Source organism: Biomphalaria glabrata, chromosome 13 (assembly GCF_947242115.1).
Source record: "Biomphalaria glabrata chromosome 13, xgBioGlab47.1, whole genome shotgun sequence".
Lineage (NCBI taxonomy): Eukaryota > Metazoa > Mollusca > Gastropoda > Planorbidae > Biomphalaria > Biomphalaria glabrata.
In genome coordinates, this window is record NC_074723.1 from 12,683,689 (window position 1) to 12,704,637 (window position 20,949).

The following is a 20,949-nucleotide window of genomic DNA, read 5'->3' on the forward strand; positions in this document are numbered from 1 at the left end:
TTAGAATTGTGCTCTTTTTTTTTTTTTAGTGTCTTAAAACATGAAAGCAGTTTCCTTGTATGCGTAACATCAATACTGCATTAACAACCCCAACTTGCTCTCAATCAGATATTTAACTCTTTCTCTCCTAATCAACAATATCATCGTTGATTTGACCCCATTAAAGTAAATTTTTTTTTTATTTATAAACTTTAATTTGTGTTGTGTAAAAAAGAGCATGCATTCTCCAATAATTTGATACCAAATATAACATTTTCTAATTAAAAACAAAAAGTTATTTAAGTTTAATCAGAACAGGATAGTGAAATACAAATGAACAAAATGAATATTACTATTGGAATGAGGAAAATAATTACGGAGAGAAAGAGTTAATGAGACTATATATTAAAAAAAAATAATGTCTAAAGTGAGTTGGAAATAAGCTCTGAATAAAACAGATTTATTAAAAAGATTCTAACACAAGGCGTATCAAAAAGCAATGGGTGAAATCAAACTCAGATTTTCAAAATTGTATATTGATTTGTACGCTCACTTGTCTAAGTAAATTATGGAAAAGTGGTTTGAGTGCAGGGACAAGTCGCAAAAAGCCTGTGGAGTCTGGGAGTGCATGAGGCGCCCTGACCACACTTTCCAATGGTGGAGGCTATCCAGGCCTGAGCAAGCTATTATAGCACACTGTCCTGTTGGCTCATATTTCTCATAGCCATGGCAAAATTTTGATTCACAGTGCCCCATCTGCAGGGAAGAAGATGAAACCGTGCCTCATATTCTGTTTGACTGCCCCAGAATTGCTGATCTCCGTCTCGACAGATCTGGGAAACCGAAAATTCTCAACCTATATGGTGACATGTATGCACTATGCAAGACAGCAGGGTTTCTGTCCAGGGCTTTTGCAAGAGATGATTTGAGCCGCTCAAGCCCTCACTCAAATGGAGTTTGATGATGATGATGGTGAAGTAAATGATTTTTCTTAAACACAAGATTTGGACCACAAAATTCACTCAGAAATATAATGGTGTTTTACATATGCAAGCTTGATTTAAAAATTTTTTTTTTTTAATTACAAATAAAATAAGCCTAATAAATCCCCAATTCCCTCCTCACCATCAATCACCAGCATCTGAACATCATCATCTTCATAGACTCTGTCCTCACTAACCAGACTCTGTGTGTAGCCTTCCAACTGATGTTCTGGTGCAGCCACTTTTTTTTCACAGCAGTACAAACACCTGCAGGAAGTACAAGATTCAAATTTGTAAAATCCATTTTAGGATGCTGAGATACTTTTTTATATGTAGTTAGTGAACAGCCGTTTTGAGATTCTTTCAGACTTTCACCACCTTCATTTCCCCACAGAATTGCCAACAACTACTTACATTTAAATGAACAAGACCAAGACTAAGACAAAGTCTGCTTTATTGATCCTTATGAAATTTGTTGGGATAACAAGGACTCTTTTCTCATATAAAGACAACACAACAGAAACATACACATAAATAGAACAGACACAACATAAAAGAGTTCATTCAGCGACTACACACAGGCATCTTGGTCCTTTTCATGTTTCCCAATCAACGAGTGGCGTTGATATAGTCTAACCAAGTATGGTATAAACAAGTTTTTGTACCGCTCTTTTTTTGTTTTGAGAGCAGTCGCCCACTTCGCGATGACTTGGCGTAGTTCTGATGGAGCAGGTGCCGTTGTCTTTCAAGATTTAAAACATTTTTCTTAGACATTTTTTTTTTCAAAAAGTTCCATTAAATATGGTAATGTTGTGAGTGTGATTTTGTATGCCCTTTTTATGATGTTTTCTAGACAAAGCAACAGTTTAGATGACGCATTGCCTTGCCAACAAGTTATTTCGTATGTAAGCAGATTTTGCATAGTCGCGCCGTAAAAAGTATCTAGGATCTTCTTATTTAGTTTAAAGATAAAAGCTCTCTTTAAAAAATTTTACCCAGGTGAGATAGAATTACCAATGATATTTTACAAAAAACTTCATAAGTATAATACTGATTATCAGTTTCTTCAGAACTGGGAATACACAGGAATGTCCTTAAATATCGTGTAATAGTCCTACAGGACTCAAAAGCCTGAAACTTTAGCTTATTGGATAAGTTTCTAAGACTTGGCCACCATGTTACACTGATAGCTCTAATACTATGGCAAGCCCTCAAGTGACAACAAGAGTTTAAATCCTATATAGTTAGCCCAGCAGCACTAGCACATGGCAACCCTATAAGACTATGCAGAGATATTAGAGGAAAGTACTTTTTATTCTTGGTTAAAAAGATAAAGCCTAGTCCCAGATGTTTTTACTAGAGTCCCTAACAATAGAATTAAAACCTAGTAAAGCAGTGCTCTAGTCATTGTTTAAAGTTTGTCTAACACACAATAGAATTCCATTACACAACTAGTTAATACCTGAGCTCAGTGAAGCATTCACACAGGCAAAGAACCTGTCAACCATGACTAATTGAAGTTAAAATGAGAACAAATTACTGAGACACATATACAGCATATTTAGATGTTTGTGAAAGAAGAACAACTGTTCAATCATAAAAAACAAAAATTATAAATAGTAACAAATAATTGACACATTTAAAACATATTTAAATGTGCTTAAATCAAAACAAAATTAAACTCTAATTTTGTTTTTCAATGTTTTTTTCTTTTCTGGATTTTTGTTTTTCCTTTAAATATTTTTAATAATCATTCTATCCTTCACCTCACATTTACACAATTTTACTTTGGCCTTCATTTACTTGTGAAACACTGAATACATTTGTTCATATTTAGTGTAGTATACTTTCATTGAAATTCCTAATATTATTTTATTTTATTTATGCAAGGAAACATTCTTCAATGGCTTACATAAATGTTCTGTCAATAATAAGGTAATTAGACCAGAGTGCTGTATAAAGCATTGGAGAAACACAGTTTCTAAACTAGACCCTACAAGATAGTTTTTCAGATATTTCCTTTTTTTTTACTTTTATTTTATAATAGATATTCTGGCACCTACAGATTTCAGTAATTGCCACAAAACTTCTAACATCTTTTGTTTATGTTTGTGACACTGATATTGTCTAAAACAATCTCTTGATGATACTTACGAGTATATACAAATCTCCAAAGGTTCAAAGAAACATGCATAGAGATAAAGTGTTGGGGGCATGAGAACAAAGACAGAGATCCAACAGGCTGAGACAATCAGAGCCATGAAGAGGCCAAAGTCATGAACAGCAGGGATCTAAAATAAACACATTGAAAAGATTGGTAGCAGTGGTTCTCAGTTATAATTTGAATTATTTAAAAAATTATTAGAACAAAGTAACAAAAAAAGTAACCAATACAGAATGCATTATAAAATAATGGCTAATATAGAAATGTTTTTATCAAGCTATTTCTATTTTGAAACAAAAATTCTTAAGATTGTGTGCAAATAATATACAACAAAACCTGAGTTATAATATTTGCTTATGAAAAAAATGTATTTTTTTTTTTTTATGAATTTACAATTTTCAGATATTTAACTGAATTAAACAACATCTGTAATAGTTTCTGACAAAATGTCTAATTGTCAAAATTTCTTGTCTTCAAAAATGCTACAATGTATGTCAGATCAAGTCAAGAAATGCCTCCCGCTGAATGAAATACATGCTACACTTTGCTAAAAGGTTGCCAACATCTCACCATTCAGGACAAATGGGAGCTGTGGAAGTGTGAATATTCGTGCCTACTAAGAATGCATGACTTACAGAAGAGGCCAAGTTGGCAGCAAAGGCAGCGGCTGTGGTGAAGGAGGTGAAGAATGTGGCCACTCCAGCAACTCTTACTGTGTACTTAATTCTCTGAACTGGGCCCTGAAGTTGTGAGGCCTGACGATAGATGTTGATGAAGACAAATACATCATCCACCCCTGAAAAGGTCATGCACATGAAAAAATTATTGTTTTGATTAACAAATACCATTTAAAACATATAAAAATATATTGTGACATCTGGGGATGGCAGGGAGCAGGGGACCATCCAGATGATGATCCAGAATATTTTCCACTTGATTAGGTCATCATCCATTCTTTTTTAATAAGAGAATTAATTCAAGCCCAATTGTTTTCTAAACACCTAGCAGGCACAAGTAAAATCTCTCATTGATAAACTTCTTTAAAAGCTTTTATAATTGCAACCTGGACAAGAACACTTTAATCATGCTAAGAGGTACAATTATTGCATGAAGATATGCACCATAGAAATATAATTTCATTATTTTGATAATCATTAAAAAAAAATTGAACAAATGTATGATTCAGTTTAGGCATTTAATCAGTTTTTTTTTTAGATTTGAATTAGTTAATATTTTATGTAAAAATATCAGAAGCACTTACCTATACCAATAATTACAAAAGCAGCTGCTCCATTCAGGATCCCAAGGGCATTAATGCCAAACACAACTCTATAAAAAAACAAGGAGATGGGGAAGCTCAATCCTATGATGATCATCCCTACAACTGTCAGAAATGGTGACAAAGAAAGCACCAGCATCAGGACAAATATGGCCACCAGTGAGAAGACTGCCAAGCGAACGTCATTCCAAAAGGTAGTAGTGACCTCGTAATCAAAAATTTCATTGCCACCATACAGCACATGAACTTTGCTGCAAAGATAAAATAGAAACTAAAGCTCACACAAATAATTTATTTCATGACTAACAAGTTTACTGCAATTAAAAAGCAAAATATTTTTTTCTGCCTTTTTATGAGACAAGAGAGCACAAGAATATTTTTCTATTTTGCTTCTTAAATAAAACTTTGTATGGATACTAATTTTCTGACTTTAACTGCTGCTCCACAAAAGAGATTTGACCAAAGCACATGCAATAAGCATAAAGGATTTGATATATATATACAAAAAACAAGCTAGTAAAAAATAAAGAAATGGAATGCAACTCCAGTTGACTTACTCTGTGGAGGCATGGGATAAATTGTTTATATAGGTCACAACAAAGTTTCTAAATTTGTCATCTTCCTCTTTTTTAGTCTTATCTGCTGAACAAAACCCTGAGGATATCAACAACAATAAAAGTTAATTATCATAACAATTTATAATATCTATTAAAAGCCTAACCCATTTACAAAAATAGTTCACCATTAGCTCTATATTGGAAGAACAGAAGAGTCCACCAGTGCTAGTGAACTGCATGACATTATGTACATCACAATGACCATCCACCAATGCTACAATTTTAGAGAAAATCCAGCAATTTTAAATTGTGTGTGCGGCTAGAAGGATTTTAGTCAAAGACATTTGATAATAAGTTAGTTAATCCTTCAATAAAACCACATTTAAAGCTAATGTTCATGCTTCCATCTGTCAATTCAATTGCAGTCTCATAGAGTACGCAATCAATATAAATTTGTTGTATCATATATATTTTAATTGACTTACCATGTAATGGTGCTCCAAACAAAATCTCTGTCCGCAGCATCTGGCTTTTGGGGTATGTTTTATTGATTTTGTCATCTACAAAATAGTAAAATGATTCATGGTTCATAGCCAGCTTAAGAGCACTGTCAATATCCCCAATAGTTGCCCCCATCTCGTCATAATATATCCTTCCTTGGTCATCCATTGATGGGAAGAAATAAGTCAGCAGTGAGTTTGGAGGCACACAGCCTTGCATGTTCTGCATGGCTGGGATAAACTGGGCCAAGTAAGGATCTCGTAAACAATAATTTGTAAACTCTGGATGCTCCATTATCCTCTTTTCAATCTGGTGAGCAGTCTGAAGTCGCTCTTTGGTAAACATGTTTGTATCATTATCACCATGCGCTAAATATATTACATGCATTTTCCATCTGGTTTTACTTTGATATTGACATCGAATTTCACTGTATGACCTTTTTAGACGTTTGTATAAATTATTCAATGAAAAAGCTGAAGCCTCTGGTAAAGAGAAAAAATTTGGAAATTCAGAATCATCAAGCTTTTTAGAAAACACTGATGGTAAGAGCCTATTATCTGATTCTATCCTCTTTGAAAAATTACTCCAAAATGTATTTATAGGTAAGGAAACGTCTACACTCCTGCGAAACCTTACTGTCACATTTTTCTTGGCTAACATGAAAGACTCATAGTGAATGTAGGCTTCATGGTTGGGAATGCTGAATGATTTGACAGACTTGTCTATCACAAGAAGTTCAGGCTTATAGACAAAGATGCCATAATAGCCAAGCCCAACATTCAGGCCGATGAAGGCCAATGGTGTAAAGATGGATAACAGGATGAAGTACCATCTGCACTGTGGAAATTTTAGCATTGATGGTGATGATGATGATCGTGATTGTTGAGAAGACACTGAGGTTTGTGCTTGTTGAAAGACAGCTTCATCAAGGTTCTGACTGCAACTGTCGTTTAAAAGTCTTTGTTCTGTGCTTTCATTCTCCTGATACTGGCCACTGGCCATCCTCATAAGATCATCCATTCCAGTTTCATCATGGTCATCTGTGTTTGAGACTGGCTCCCATCTACTATTGTTTGACCTGAAAAGGGCTGCCCACACCATAGTCGGTCTGAAAAACATATATTGGCAATTATTGGGACCAAAAGTCATAAATTTAAAACATTAAATTAAAAGACATTAAGTTAGAACATATATATAATAGTGAATAGAGTTCAATAGAGTCTAGATCTAGATTGGTATTTGTAATACTAGTCAGATCATTACATTTATAGAGATCTAATTTTATATAAAATAAATATACTCTATTATAGATTTGGACTCTAGTAGAGATTCTATTTTAACTATATTACTATATTAACTATAATATATTTATTATTATATTATAGTTAACTATCTATAGTCTTGATTATTTTTATATATTCAAGACTAGTTACAGATCTAAATCTCACTACATTCTAAAATCTAAAGTCTAAAAGTAAATCTATCTAGAATCTAGATTGTCTTCATTGTCTAGAATCTATTATAATTTATCATCTCAATCTAGAATCTTGAGTCTAGTAGTATTATAGTACTACTGTGACTAGATCTAGTGCTTACTCAGACTCTCAGTTACTGTCTATACTATAGACAGTGACTAATAGTATGCGATAGTCTATACTATCTGACTATAGTCATAGTTATGATAGTAACTAAGTAAGTAGTACTGTCACTTACTGTGTGTAACTAGACTCTAGTCTCTAACACTCTCTAACTCTAGACACTCCAGTACTCTAACTCTAGTAGACTAGATATATTATTTCTAGTCCTAGACAATCTATTCTAGTTAGTTAAGTTAGTAGATCATAGTAGATGATCTATTTCAATCTTTTATTATTAGATCTACTTACTTTTACGACAAATGATAATGATAATCTAGACTCGTATCCTAACGGAAACTGTAGATCTATCAATTATTTTTGAAGTAATATCTCCAACAATCTGTCTGTGTTTGTGTGGGACATGATCTACTAGACTGACTAGAGTCTAGACTAGAGAGGAAAGATGTTTACTTTTAGGTCTCTATTATTCTATTTTTGTTGGTCCTGTGCACAATATATGATGACGTCACTCATTTATTTATATTGCTAAGTCAAGCTTTATGTCAATGAATTGTACCTTTAAATTATCTATTAAAACAAGTTATCCTGATCTAGATGTGTATCTATAAATAAAATCTAGATCTAGAATGCCGGTAGTTGAGTCTAATAAATAAGCGATAATACTTTAGCTAGTTTTATGGAAAAAAGGTGTATCCATTTCAATATTGGATTATATAGGGCAGTGAGGTATGCGTACCTCCAGAGGTACGGGAAGAGTTTGAAGGGGGTACTCGTTGATTTACTATGCTGATTTTTTTTTTCGCAAATATGTGACAAATGGGAAGTAGTTGTACCTAGCTTCTTTTCCATACCGATGTTCCTTGACTATCTAGAGGGAAAATTCTAAATCGATCATTTGAACTTTTATTCATTCAGCTGTAGGCTAATGAATGATAGCCTAAATATGAGTTAAGAAATTGTTTGCATGGTTGAAAAAGGTTTTGCAAACTAGCATAGGCCTACTTAGGTGATATATTCTCTGTTTCAAATTACCTCAACTTATCGTTACAAGACAAAGAAATATTATTTAATTGTTTCATTTTCAAAAAAAAATAGTAAACGCTTCCATCGTAAAACTTTAATGGCAAAAGAGAGTTGATAGACTCGTTTCCTTCTCTTCGTGAGTTGGTAACCATTTCGGTGACTAATATTATGCTGATTGGCCTACCCTGAAATGCATAACACAACATTTGGAGAATTTGCGAATAGACTTCAAAAACTATTTCCATGATTTTTACAAAAATATTGAATAGATAAGATTTCGGTTTAACATTCTTGGGGTGGGGGACGGGGGCTTCCATCTTCTACCAAGGGCGTCCCCAGCTAGGTGGCGGATAGGGAAAAAAACTTAAATAAAAGGGTTAGGTGTAAATAAACAGCCATGAACCAACTAGTTTGCAGTCATGGAGGATGAAGGGGGTATTCCAGTGATGAGGATATCTACTTAAAACATCTTTTAAAAATCTAAGGAAATGATTGCGAAAAGCGAGTATAGAGCGCTTAAACTATAAAACCGGGTAGATGAAACTTGTAGGGATAGTAATTCATCTAGGAGAGACAACTCCGAAATAAAACAATTGCTGCCTCTTAGATGATCTAGGCTGATCAAAGGCTATGGGAGCATACCCAGAAAGAAAAGCAGGCTGAAGCCGGAGACGATGGGTCTCCTGGCGCATAACAGATTGACACACTACCTGACTACCTCATCTATGAATGAGAACGAAGAAGAAAAAGAAGGTTTAACATTATTAAAATATCCATACCAGAAGTTTTGTCGCTGCGCTTCAGACGAACGCATAAAAAAACATAAGACATAAGGAGTGTACTATAACATCAGTTTGGTTACAAATATGGATAGACAAACAACGGGTAGCGAATATGGCCTTTGTAGGCGGGTTACCTTGGATAAGCTTTTCGCTTTGTTTTTTAAAACTCATCCGGTGTGAGGCTGAAAGATAGAACTGAAAACATAATCCAGCAAATCCGCCACGCCGTTCCATAAGGGCGCCGTATTTAGAGACCAATGGCTGGAGTGGCGGTCCTTAAGCGGTTTTGTGGTGGTTACAGAATAGGAATATGAAGAAATTAGCAGTGGTTAGCGCGGCCTTTAGCCGCTTGTGACAAGTGGAACCACAGGACCGGAGTCTGCGCGCTATGTATGTCGCACGAGCACGACCCAATTTTAATAATAGTCTCGCCATTGTGGAATCTTCAGACAGGACTTGAAGAGATCTCGATCTATGCATGGCCTTAGAATACATTCTTTCTAAGTGTCAAATGAATAATGGAGCACATTGCAAGCCATCCGTTCCCTAACGGACTTTTGGGAAGTGTACACATGTGTATCCGGTTTTAACTGGAAAAAGTTCTGAAATACATCTTGCCTTTTTTCAACTTCCTATTCATGAGTCGAGTGCGGTAAGTCCCGTTGAAGCCTTGTGATGCAATGTCTCCAACATAATATTTTTTTCTTTGACGTCTTTCGAAATAATTACATTGATTAAATAAAAAGATGTAAGCCAAAATTTAATTGCAAGGTAATGAAATAATTCTGAACAATTACAATGGCCTAACCAGTGTTTTGATGGTGTGGCGAATTAGCTAACAATTTTATAGTTATACTGTCAAATTTCTATACAGAAATTAGTTAGAGCCGTTTTCGAAATTCAAAAATGTTTTCCCTCCATCTACACATGACGAGAGGAACTGTGATACAACTAACGATGTAAACAAAGAGGGGATTATCGAGTTAAAATGAATCATTCAAATCTCCAATATCGTATCGTATTCAGATGTGTGGACTTATCGTTGGGCTTATCTCCCTTCTCGAACCCTTCCTCCGGCTCATCTGGACCACTTTGTCTATATGCATTGTCTTTAGTAGGCTATAATCTAAGAAGGTTGATCCGAACCTTAAGCGAAAATCTACATCCAGGGCCTGTACATTTTACTACCAGGATAGAATTATTTAGCAGCAAGAGACACATTATAACCTCCTTATAGTCACGCAGCCGTGTTCATGATTCGTAGGATTTAATGTGCTTGTGTAGATTGACATTATGGCCTAAAGCAGATTTTGTTGACAAGACTGTGTTTATGTCCATAGACGTAAGCATAAGCTAATTAGGATTCATACACGCACAGACACAGGCACACACACACACTCACGGATACCAAAGCTCACTGTTTTTTTTTTTTTAAATCGATGTTGTACAGCGCATCTTTCATGCACCATCTTGTTCAGTGAGCTATGGTCTAATAGTTTGTGTGGACAACTGGAGGGGGGGGGGAGGGGAGGTCAGCTCTAGTCGAATCTCATTTTTTTAAAATTCCTGTCTACATCGAGATTCGAACTAGAGTCCAATTGTAAGGTAGCCAAAAAGTTTATACCATCCAGCCATGCATGTATAATTTATAGAAACTTCAATTTCATTATAAACTTTAGTCGAATAGAGGCGAGTAGAGCTGTTTTTAATATATACTAGTGGCATAAAGAAGCATGGGCGTGGCCATTGAATGGGGGTGGGTGGGTCGGGTTTAAACCAAATTCTTCAATGTGTGGTGTGATGTGTGTAGTGTGTGTGTGTGGTATGTGTAGTGTGGTGTGTGTTATGTGTGTGTGTGGTGTGGTGTGTGTGTGTGCACAAAGACAAAACGGGAAAAAACTGACACCTCTTCAAAAAAATTCTGTCTACACCCATGGAAAGAGGACACTTTTTTTTTCGTCTAATGTTACATTGGGTCATTTGTATTTATTTTCAGAAAAAAAAAGTCTCAACGGTTCTTAAATCACAGAGGCTTGAAATACAAACAATTCATTTCCCACACTATGCCATGGCTTACAAGCGAAGGCTAAAGCTGTACTAAGAATAGAACAGCTCAAGAAGAAGTACATGAACTACAAAGAAGGAGGCAGAGAATCAGTCAACCAAAAAAAGACCAAGTAGTAGACTAGGTGGAGAAAAGGGGCGGGGGGGTCATGTGTCAAATGAAGACAACAACAAGTTTAATATATTTTAAAAAGTTTTTTTTTAAGTGTATATATATATATATATATATATATATATATATATATATATATATATATATATATATATATATAATGGAAAGAACTGTACATTTATAGCCATAGCTATCAATACTGTAAGAGTTATTTCCCTTAATCAGTACCAAACTTAATTTACTAATTACCATTAATTATATAAATAATTGGTTACTTTTTTTTTATTGATTCTTGTTTCGTTAGCGACAAAAATAATGATACATCATCCGAGAATGAGAAGTGGGAGAAATAACGTGTACAAAATGTGTGCCAGACAGACAGAGTGAGTTTGTAAAATGTAAAATGTCTCAGATGTTTTCCAGAGTTGAAAATACTCTACTTCCTATTCCAAACCTCCCGTAGGACGACGGGGAGGAATGGCAGGAAAGCATGAACCCGGGACTGTCAAGACGACCAAACGACAGTTCAGGCGCAAACAATCAGGCAGCCATCCTGATGTAAGATTTGTAATAAATACCAGTCTTTTAGTTTCTCTAACAAAAAAAAATTTTCTCCAAAATCATGCAAGTCTTTTTACCAACCAAATTTGTAACACGTAGAGGAACAGACACAACCAAAACAAAATAAAAGACAATACAAAAAATTCATAAGGTTAAACACTAAAAAAAATACTCGAAACATGTGACAGAGTAATGTGAAAAGAAAGACCGATTGAAGAATGCAAACTCTGATCAAAAATGGCAAAGCACAAAACGCGGCAGATCCAGATCTTATAACTTCGCAAACATCGGGATGATGCCAGTTTGGCAGATAGGGACCTATACAATATAAATAATGTTATATGACTTTGCTATTGAGGTTGTGATGGAACAAAAATGTTTATGACGTCATCAGCACAATATGCAGTACTGTTAAATTATTTCAAATATTTTGTACTATTTAAACAATATTTTTGTCTCCTTGTTTTTGATAGTCTCAAAAAAAACAAGGTCTATAAACTGTTTTGTGATACTCTATTGTGATGTTAAAGAAAAATATAGAGAAAATATAGATGAATATACAGAGATACGAGAAGTTACATAGACGAATAGATAGACAGACAGACAGACGGACAGACGGACATATAGATAGATAGATAGATAGATAGATAGATAGATAGATAGATAGATAGATAGATAGATAGATAGATAGATAGATAGATAGATAGATCTAATTAAACCTACTATCGATCTTCATCGTCCCCTTATAACCAGATAGATAGACAGACAGACAGATAGATAGATAGATAGATAGATAGATAGATAGATAGATAGATAGATAGATAGATAGATAGACCTAATTAAACCTGCTATCAATCTTCATCTTTACCTTATAACCAGATAGACAGACAGATAGATAGATAGATAGATAGATAGATAGATAGATAGATAGATAGATAGATTGATAGATAGATAGATAGATAGATAGATAGATAGATAGATAGACCTAATTAAACCTGCTATCGATCTTCATCTTCACCTTATAACCAGATAGACAGACAGACAGACAGACAGACAGACAGATAGATAGATAGATAGATAGATAGATAGATAGATAGATAGATAGATAGATAGATAGATAAATAGATAGATAGATAGATAGATAGATAGATAGACCGACCTAATTGAACCTGCTATCGATCGTCATCTTTACCTTATAACCAGAGAGATAGATAGATAGATAGATAGATAGATAGATAGATAGATAGATAGATAGATAGATAGATAGATAGATAGATAGATAAATAGATAGATAGATAGATAGATAGACAGACAGACAGACAGACAGATAGATAGATAGATAGATAGATAGATAGATAGATAGATAGATAGATAGAGAGATAGAGAGATAGACCTAATTGAACCTGCTATCGATCTTCATCTTCACCTTATTGCCAACCATCACCATAGTAACCATATCAGTATTAACACAATCACCGGACACCATGTCAGTTTGACTTTTTTATGATGCAGGCAATCGATGATATCATAAATGTCTCTTTTTTAACAAAAAAAAATAATAACTTGAACAAAATCAGAAAATTAACATTAGGTAATATCAAACCAAGTGTCTAAGGCTAGTATTTTATTATTATTATTTATTGTAAGGTATGTTGAGAATCTAAGTGTATACATTGACAAAAAAAAAAAAGGTATAAAGCAAGTATATGTTTGTCTCTTATGAAACCAAAGGTCAAGTCTTTACATCGATTTAGTGGCTCTGATCAGCTCAATCCATTTCATATTCTGCTAGAATTGGGGTTCAACCCCCCCCCCAACCCCAAGCATTGAAATCCGCGCCGCAGGGGTGGTGGAATTTAGTGACTGATTCTTTGCTTTGATTTTATTTATTTAAGGGGAAATTTACTAAATCATCACTTGCCCCATCGCAGCCAAGGGGGTTTTGAATTTAAAACCCCCTACCAGGCGGTTTGCAGTTAAATCCCTCTCTTGTATAAAACTAAACAAAACAAAAAATAATGCAAGCGACAATCCCCAAATTCTAAGAGCATAGCTATGGAAGATTTTGAATTAAAAATCCCCTCCGAAATTTACGATAAAGCCCCTCTTCAGTATAAATCCATACATCAGTCACCAGATTCTATGAACTTATCCAAGAGGGGTTTTGTAGCTAAAAACCTTCAATATAAAAAATGCTAATTACACACTCAAAATTCTATGAGCGTATTAAAGGGGTTTTGAGTGTAAACCCCTATTCAGCGGGGTTTGAAGTTTTAAAAAATACCTTTTCAGTATAAAACAGCACATTACAATGCTAAGAGCGTAGCCAAAGGGGTTTTTGAGTTTAAACCTCCCTTCAGCGGGGTTCAATGCTAAAAAATACCTCTTCAATATAAAAAAAAAAGTAAATTACACTCAAAATTCTATGAGCGTTACCATTCCAAAGGGGGGGGTTGAGGTTAAATTCCTCTCCTCCAAAAGGCTTATTTTTAAAGTTTAAAACCCCTCCAAATGGTTTAAAGTTTTAAATCCCCCTAAACAGAGTTTTGAGGTTGAAACCTCTCTCAATATTATTCTAAAGCAAACTATAGTCACCAAATTCTATGAGCGTAGCTAAGGGGGTTTTGAATTTGTCAAAAAAAACAAAAAACTCCAGAGATTTTTTAGATTAAACACCCCCCCCCCCCACAACAGATGATTTTGACGATATAAAATCTAAAGCAAACTACAGTCACCTAATTCCAAGAGCGTAGCCAAGAGATGTTACACATTTCTACCAGTGGCTGGGCTCCATTAATAATGTTCAGTGAATAGTCATCTGCCGAAATTGAAAAAGACTAAATGTGGCTCAACAAAGATGGCTAAGACGGATTTTAGGAGTCAGTTGAAGAGATCGAGTCTTAATCAAGGGTATTTTATGGCGAACTGGAAGTCTGCCCCTTAGTAAGGTTGTGACAGAGCGTCGCGTGAGGTTTGCGGGACATGTTCTCCGACAAAATGAATTACGCATAATAAAAGTTGCGATGACATGAAGGCCATTACGAGGAGAGCGCAAACAGGGACATCCTAGTACAACTTGGCGCCACACTTTCATGAAGGTCCTCAGAGCAGGTGGGAAGATGCTTTCCAGTGACAGATTTTTGTGGAAGCAGCTTGCCGCCCAACGGCGAGGGAGGATCTAAGTAAGAAAGAGTAGTAGATTAGGTTTTTGAAATAAAACTTTTTAATAGCAGGATAATGCACTGTAGATACCGGAAATAGTGCTTGGCGAAGAAATGAAGGGTCAGAATGTAATTAAGAGTAATTATGTACACAAACACACACACACACATATATGTATAGGGCGGTAGGGCCTATATATATATATTTGGCCGGGGGGGGAGAAAAAATTCCATGCCCTGCAGTACGCACCATTCACAAGGGACAATACACGAGAGAGAGAGACAGAGTGAGAGAGAAAGTAACAACAAAATTGGGAGAGCGTAATAAAAGGTTGTTTAAACATATGGCTGTTACCTAAGCGTTTCTTACAAAATAGTTTCTAGTCCCTCCTGAAGAAAATAATCAAGATTTTTGACTAATCAACGTAAGTGAAATTAGAACTTTTTGAAACTCACAATTTCGATTGTAAATATAAACCATTGAGGAGCGTATATGGCACACTTAGACACCCAATGTCTTAGCTCAGCTTTTAAACATGCCTTGACTCAACGGTGTAGGCCCGATGCAAGGACTTTAGTGAATCTAGCTCTTTCAAGACACGAGCTATCCCATGAACCCCCCCCCCCCACACAAACACACACACCAACTGCAAACCAACTTCTTCAAGTGTTTACTTCGTGCTTTGGCTCAGGTCTGGCATACAATGTAACATATTGCATTTCATTTGAACAGCTTTTCTTAATTTCTTGACTTACAAGTTAAATCAAATGAAAACAAAAGTATGTTCTTTTAAAAGATAAATAGTATGTAAAGATGCTTGAGCTAGGAAACAACTGTGTAGTTAATCTCAGACATAGGACCATGGTTATCTAAGCCCTTCAATACTGATATGGATGATGAGATCAAAATGACGAAAAAGATAAAAGGTGTGTGTTGGGGGATCTTTAAAAAAAAGCTTATTAGGAGAAGAACTCCGCACTTACAACTATATATCTCAATAATGTATAAGTTATTTCCCTTATTCGATATCAAAGAATTTACCAGTATTTAATTGACATATTGTTGTTGTTTTTTTAATTGATCCATGTCTTGTCTATGCCAGTGAATATTTGAGCAAAGTTTCAACTTTCGGTGAGGGACTAGTAGAGTGTAGGCTGCCAGCTTTTTACCAGACAGGGTGAGTTGATATAAGCTTTGTAAGAACACCATGTCATTGGTTAATATGCATGACTAAATGCATGACGCGTAGGACGTAATCATCTTCTTTTTTGAAGTAACGTCTGTATTATATAAGATAAGAAGAAGATATATTCAACAGATGTAGGTCTACAACACCCAGGCTCCAAATTCTTGAGAACCAAAGGGCAAAAGATTTTGGCTTATGAAAATACGAAAATGATCTACCAAAATGAGTATATTAATATCATATAATAACTAAGCCTTATATCCAGAATAATCATTGATATCCAAATTGGCTAGATCGTCTATTCACTTACTTTATAGACAGAAAATTTAAACCCTTGTCTTTTAAAGAAAATCGTTTTCGGCCAAAGAATTAGCACACAAAGATAAGTAGGCCTATTGCATACAGGGCAATAAATCTGGCCATGTCCGGGATAAATCTAACGACAGCAGATGATTTAAGGAAGTAAAAAAGATTTTAACCCTAACCCATAGCTAGATCACGATCCGTCTAATGTGCATGTGTTTGAAACAAGGTCAAGCACATTCAAAACACACACACATCATCATTGTGTCAGGGCCGGGCTTAGGTAACTAGAGGACTTAAGTGAAATGAATAGGGCGACCCCAAATGAAATAGAAAAAACAGAAAATGAGACCGAAAAAATACGCAATGAATTAACAACTTTCCAGAATCTATTCTATATTTAAATCAACAAATAAGTTATATTCATAAAGCGCCGATTGCACGAATGTGGTTCATAGACGATTCATGGTCACAAGACTAGAAATAATGTTTCGACATTTCACGAAAAGAAAGAAACAATGGCTTTCTATCATATGTAGCCTAACAAGTAGATGTAAAAAATGTGTGAATAAACTATGAGTCCATCGTAGAGACTTTAGAACTAGGCTAGAAGACAGAGAGTCATAAAGTTCTGCTATGTTCGAGAGCTATGCTAGTAAACATAGAGGCATACAAAGATTTCGTCCATGTTTCACATTTTTTTCTCTCAAAAAATAATTCCTGTTCAAGACCACCAACAAATCGGAAGCCCTAGGCGGCTACCTAGTTTACCTATGCCCAAGGCTTTTCCTGATTTTGTTAAGTTTCAGTTATATTAAGAGGCGAGGGTGGATCTTGCGTTTCAGATCCTGGGTGTTGTTACCGGTCGTTGACTTGTAGCACCACACAGACATAGACAACTAAACTTTTTTTGTATATCTTAATTAATAAAACATCAAATAACTTAAATAACTTCTTTTTTGTGAACAAAACTAAATAGAAATTTATTTATAATTAAGACAAAAATCCGGTTGATATAAAATTTAAAAAAAGTAATAGCCTTTTATTAACAAAATCTAACACAACTTTTCAGTCTCACGTTCTGGAGTCGTCTGTCCTTAGACCAAATGACGACAATGCCACCAATGTTACATCATTCCTAACCAATCGTTAAGCCCTTCCAACCGTCACTATAACAACACACACTCCATAACACCGGGGCTGCCTGCCAACTCCTCAGCTCTCCCGGTCTACACTAGCCAACACGTGACACTGAGCGACTGAGTCAACTGCTGGGTTATTATTTCAAATCGATTTCGCTTTTAGAGAGGAAACGGAGGTGTGTTTTTTTTTTTACCCTATTAGTTTTGTTTTGTTTTTCAAACTAGACTATGTACGGGTTTTATTTCATTACTAGTCGACCGGCGGCGTAGCATACGCCGCTATACTGCAGGGCCGGCCTTAGGCCACTGCAACGTATGCGACCGCAGTGGGCCCCGCACTTTCATAGGACCCGCACTTTAATAGGACCCGATCTAATTCAAGGTGTATAAATTATTAAATTAAACCATTTTATAACTTAAAACAGATTTCCCTCGCCCTCCTGTCGATTTACCAGGAGCTCCTGGAAATCTCCCGAAATCGCAAAATATACAAAACAGCCCTTAAAATATACGGAAATATATAAACAAAAATTGTCATTTTGGGGTGTCATTCAATATGGAAAACGCCAATCTTACGCGCGGCATTAGGCATCAGCTGTTATTGTATAATCTGGTGAAAGAAGCTTCTCGCGCCTCAAACTAATGAAGAATTACTTGAGGTCAACAATTCTCAAAGATAGATTTAAACTTTTGGTAATTCTTGCTATTGAGCGTGATCTATGTAGGAAACATAATTATTATGATATACTGTATGACTTTGCTACACGCAAGGCTCGTAATGTAATTCTGTAGGTACGTAGTAAACAATGAATAAAATGGATAGACGAATATATTTTCTAATACAAACTCTTAAATATTTCACTTATTATCCGCTTCCCTACCCAAACTTGGCCCCGCGAAATCCGTTTTGCATAGGGCCACACAATGGTTAAATCCGGCCCTGCTATTAACATATATATATATATATATATATATATATATATATATATATATATATATATATATATATATATATATATATATATATATATATATATATATATATATATATATATATATATTTAGATTAATTCCTAGTCCAAACCTTCCGCAGGACAGAGGGGATGGGAGCGGCAGGGTTTGATAAATTTAAACGACAGTCAAACGCGCAGCCAGTCATCCGTAGTGTGAATACTACTCTTGTTTTCTCGTGGACCATCCGCAGAAATAAGAGAGTGATCTTTCCTTTACTTCTCGTTTAAACTGTTGAGGGAAGAAGAGAATTATATATATAGATTTGCATATTCTTTGGGTTTGCTAGTGCAAACTGCAATATTGATGACGTAGATCGCAGATGAGCCTATTTTGAAATATTCTACTTCCGGTGTCTTTCTAGAGGAAAGGATACGAAACAAACAGGCTCCAAATCAGACCACACATTATCTAACAAAAAAAAATGTAGCGATCCTGCCCACTAATAATTAAAATACAGCTACGCCACTGTCTTGAAAATTGTTTTTCTAGTGAATCAAGCAACAGTGGAGAATTCTTTGCTTAGGAATCAACGCCGGACACCTTTTCTAGCTAGTAAGACTCAAAGGCAGTTAATTAAAGTTGTAAAACACTTTATATCAAAGAACAGTCAATGAACTGCCAACTTGTCACGGCAGAAAAGGTGAAGAGGTGTCTCTAAGTTGGTAAAGATTAGAAGTTGGTAAACCCTGTTTTTATTTGCCTTTAGGAGCCTTCATTCTTTTAAGATCTACCAGTCTCTTATGGAAATGTTATACAGTTTACTTATTTTTTCTTAGCTTATTCGATAGTTAGCATGTATAAATAGTGTATCCAGGATTAAACACAACCGATTTTTACAAAGCTTACATCAACTCCCTCTGCCTGTCTGGTCAAAAGTGTGTAGGACACGTTATTTCTCCCGCACCCATTCTCGAATGAAGTTGAAACTTCGTACAATTATTTATTGACATAGATAAGACAATAAAACAAAATTACTGGTAATTAATTATTTTGTTAGATATCAACAAGAGAAACTAATCCTTCAGTATTCACATATATGGCTAAATTTGTTGGGTTTAACGTTATTTCTCCCTCACGCATTCTCGGATCAAGTTGATGCTTTAAAGTGTTAAACAATTATTTATTGTTCCTTAAAAAGCATGAATCAATAGAAAAACGAATGAATTTTTCAATTAATTATTGGTAATTAAATTGTTTAGTTTGACATCGAATAAGGGAAATAACTTGTATATTATTGATAGATCTAGTTTTAAGTGCGGAGTTCTTCCCTTTAGATAAGATCTCTTGTTGTTTTTTTTAAAGGATTTTTTTTTTATATTTTGCTTGTTATGATTGTAAACAGCACACATAAAAAATGCGAAGACTGAACAAAGTCAATCTAAAAGAAATGCAACTAACGAACTGGCCTATATATGGATGACGTTGAAGACCTATCACGGATCTTTGTCATAGTGTGGGACGTTTCAAACACAAACTTTTTTTCCCTATTATGTTTACTGTGTATGCTTTGGTCTCCTATTGAATTGGTTACACGTGTGCAGCACTAGCCTATATCTACCTAATACGTCAGTTGTGATTGATTTACTGTGAACTAGATCCTGGAGTTACTATAACGATCTATGTCCCGATCTTTCTTGCAAGAGAGCGTATCTGTAGACGAGTTTTTTTTTTATCAGGAAACACGCCTTGCATGGTATCCTAAAGCAGGGACGTAGAGAGGATAAGTCCCAGCGACCCTGACCACCATTACGGTTATGACACGTAGTAGTTTAGGGGACGAGAAAAAAATAACTACACTATTTCTGGGACTTAGGCATACTAAGGGAGCGATCTTCTTCTTTCCAAAACTTCCCCTGAAGGATAACAACACTGCTTTAAAGAATAGCATTAGTCACTTTAGTGTCACCCCCGATTGGTGTCACCCAGTCTGACGCCAATGTAACAAACCAAAGGTAATAACAACCCTTTTTTATGTTTATCAAAAAGATTTGTAATATTTTTCCGTTTAAAATGAAAATTAAGTTGTTGTTTTTTTAATGCCGTATTTGAAGATATTTTTGCTAAAGATTTTTATATAGGTAAGTGCTATCCTTAAAAACAAGTTACAGTCATGGTTACAATATAAAGCATATACCTTTTATTTGTTTCGTTTTACTCGTTCCTTCAGAATTGAGACGTATTATATCCTAGCCCAAATCTCCCACAGGGCTGCGAGGAATGGCGGCGGGCAAGGTTCAAACCAGGGACCATCGATAGTCCAAAGTGCATATCACACGACCAGGTAGACACTATTCAATTACATTTCTGCAGATGAGAACAGACGGAGTAAATATTTACCACATAAGTAAATCTTGAATGTATGTTAATAACACATTGTTTGTATTTAATTCACAGAAGGCTTTTGAACATAAAACTTTACAGTAATGGTCATCCTCATAGTCCAAGTAAGGGAATGCTTACTTTACAGTAATGGAAACTATTGCCTATTAGTCTATTATACTAATTCCTTGCAGTTTTCTGAAAGTGTTCCCCTGTTGTG

General features: G+C 35.2%; 1 protein-coding gene across 4 annotated transcripts in view; it reads right to left on the minus strand.

Annotated features, from left to right (window-relative positions):
• LOC106067624 (protein dispatched homolog 3-like) overlaps positions 1-20,684 on the minus strand; it is a 38,072-nt gene extending 17,388 nt beyond the window's left edge. For 2 of the 4 annotated variants that reach the window (XM_056007576.1, XM_056007574.1), the window contains exons 1-7: positions 20,545-20,684; positions 5,448-6,571; positions 4,963-5,059; positions 4,388-4,656; positions 3,762-3,922; positions 3,117-3,253; positions 1,105-1,229 (exon numbers count right to left, since the gene is read on the minus strand). In XM_056007576.1, coding sequence (XP_055863551.1) covers positions 1,105-1,229; positions 3,117-3,253; positions 3,762-3,922; positions 4,388-4,656; positions 4,963-5,059; positions 5,448-6,564 — 1,906 coding nt within the window. In that variant the 5' untranslated portion in view covers positions 6,565-6,571; positions 20,545-20,684. Of the gene's footprint in view, positions 1-1,104; positions 1,230-3,116; positions 3,254-3,761; positions 3,923-4,387; positions 4,657-4,962; positions 5,060-5,447; positions 6,572-7,349; positions 7,497-16,261; positions 16,410-20,544 lie in introns of those variants that run through there. The other 2 variants (XM_056007575.1, XM_056007573.1) reach the window with 2 other exon arrangements.
• Positions 20,685-20,949: the final 265 nt, after the last annotated feature.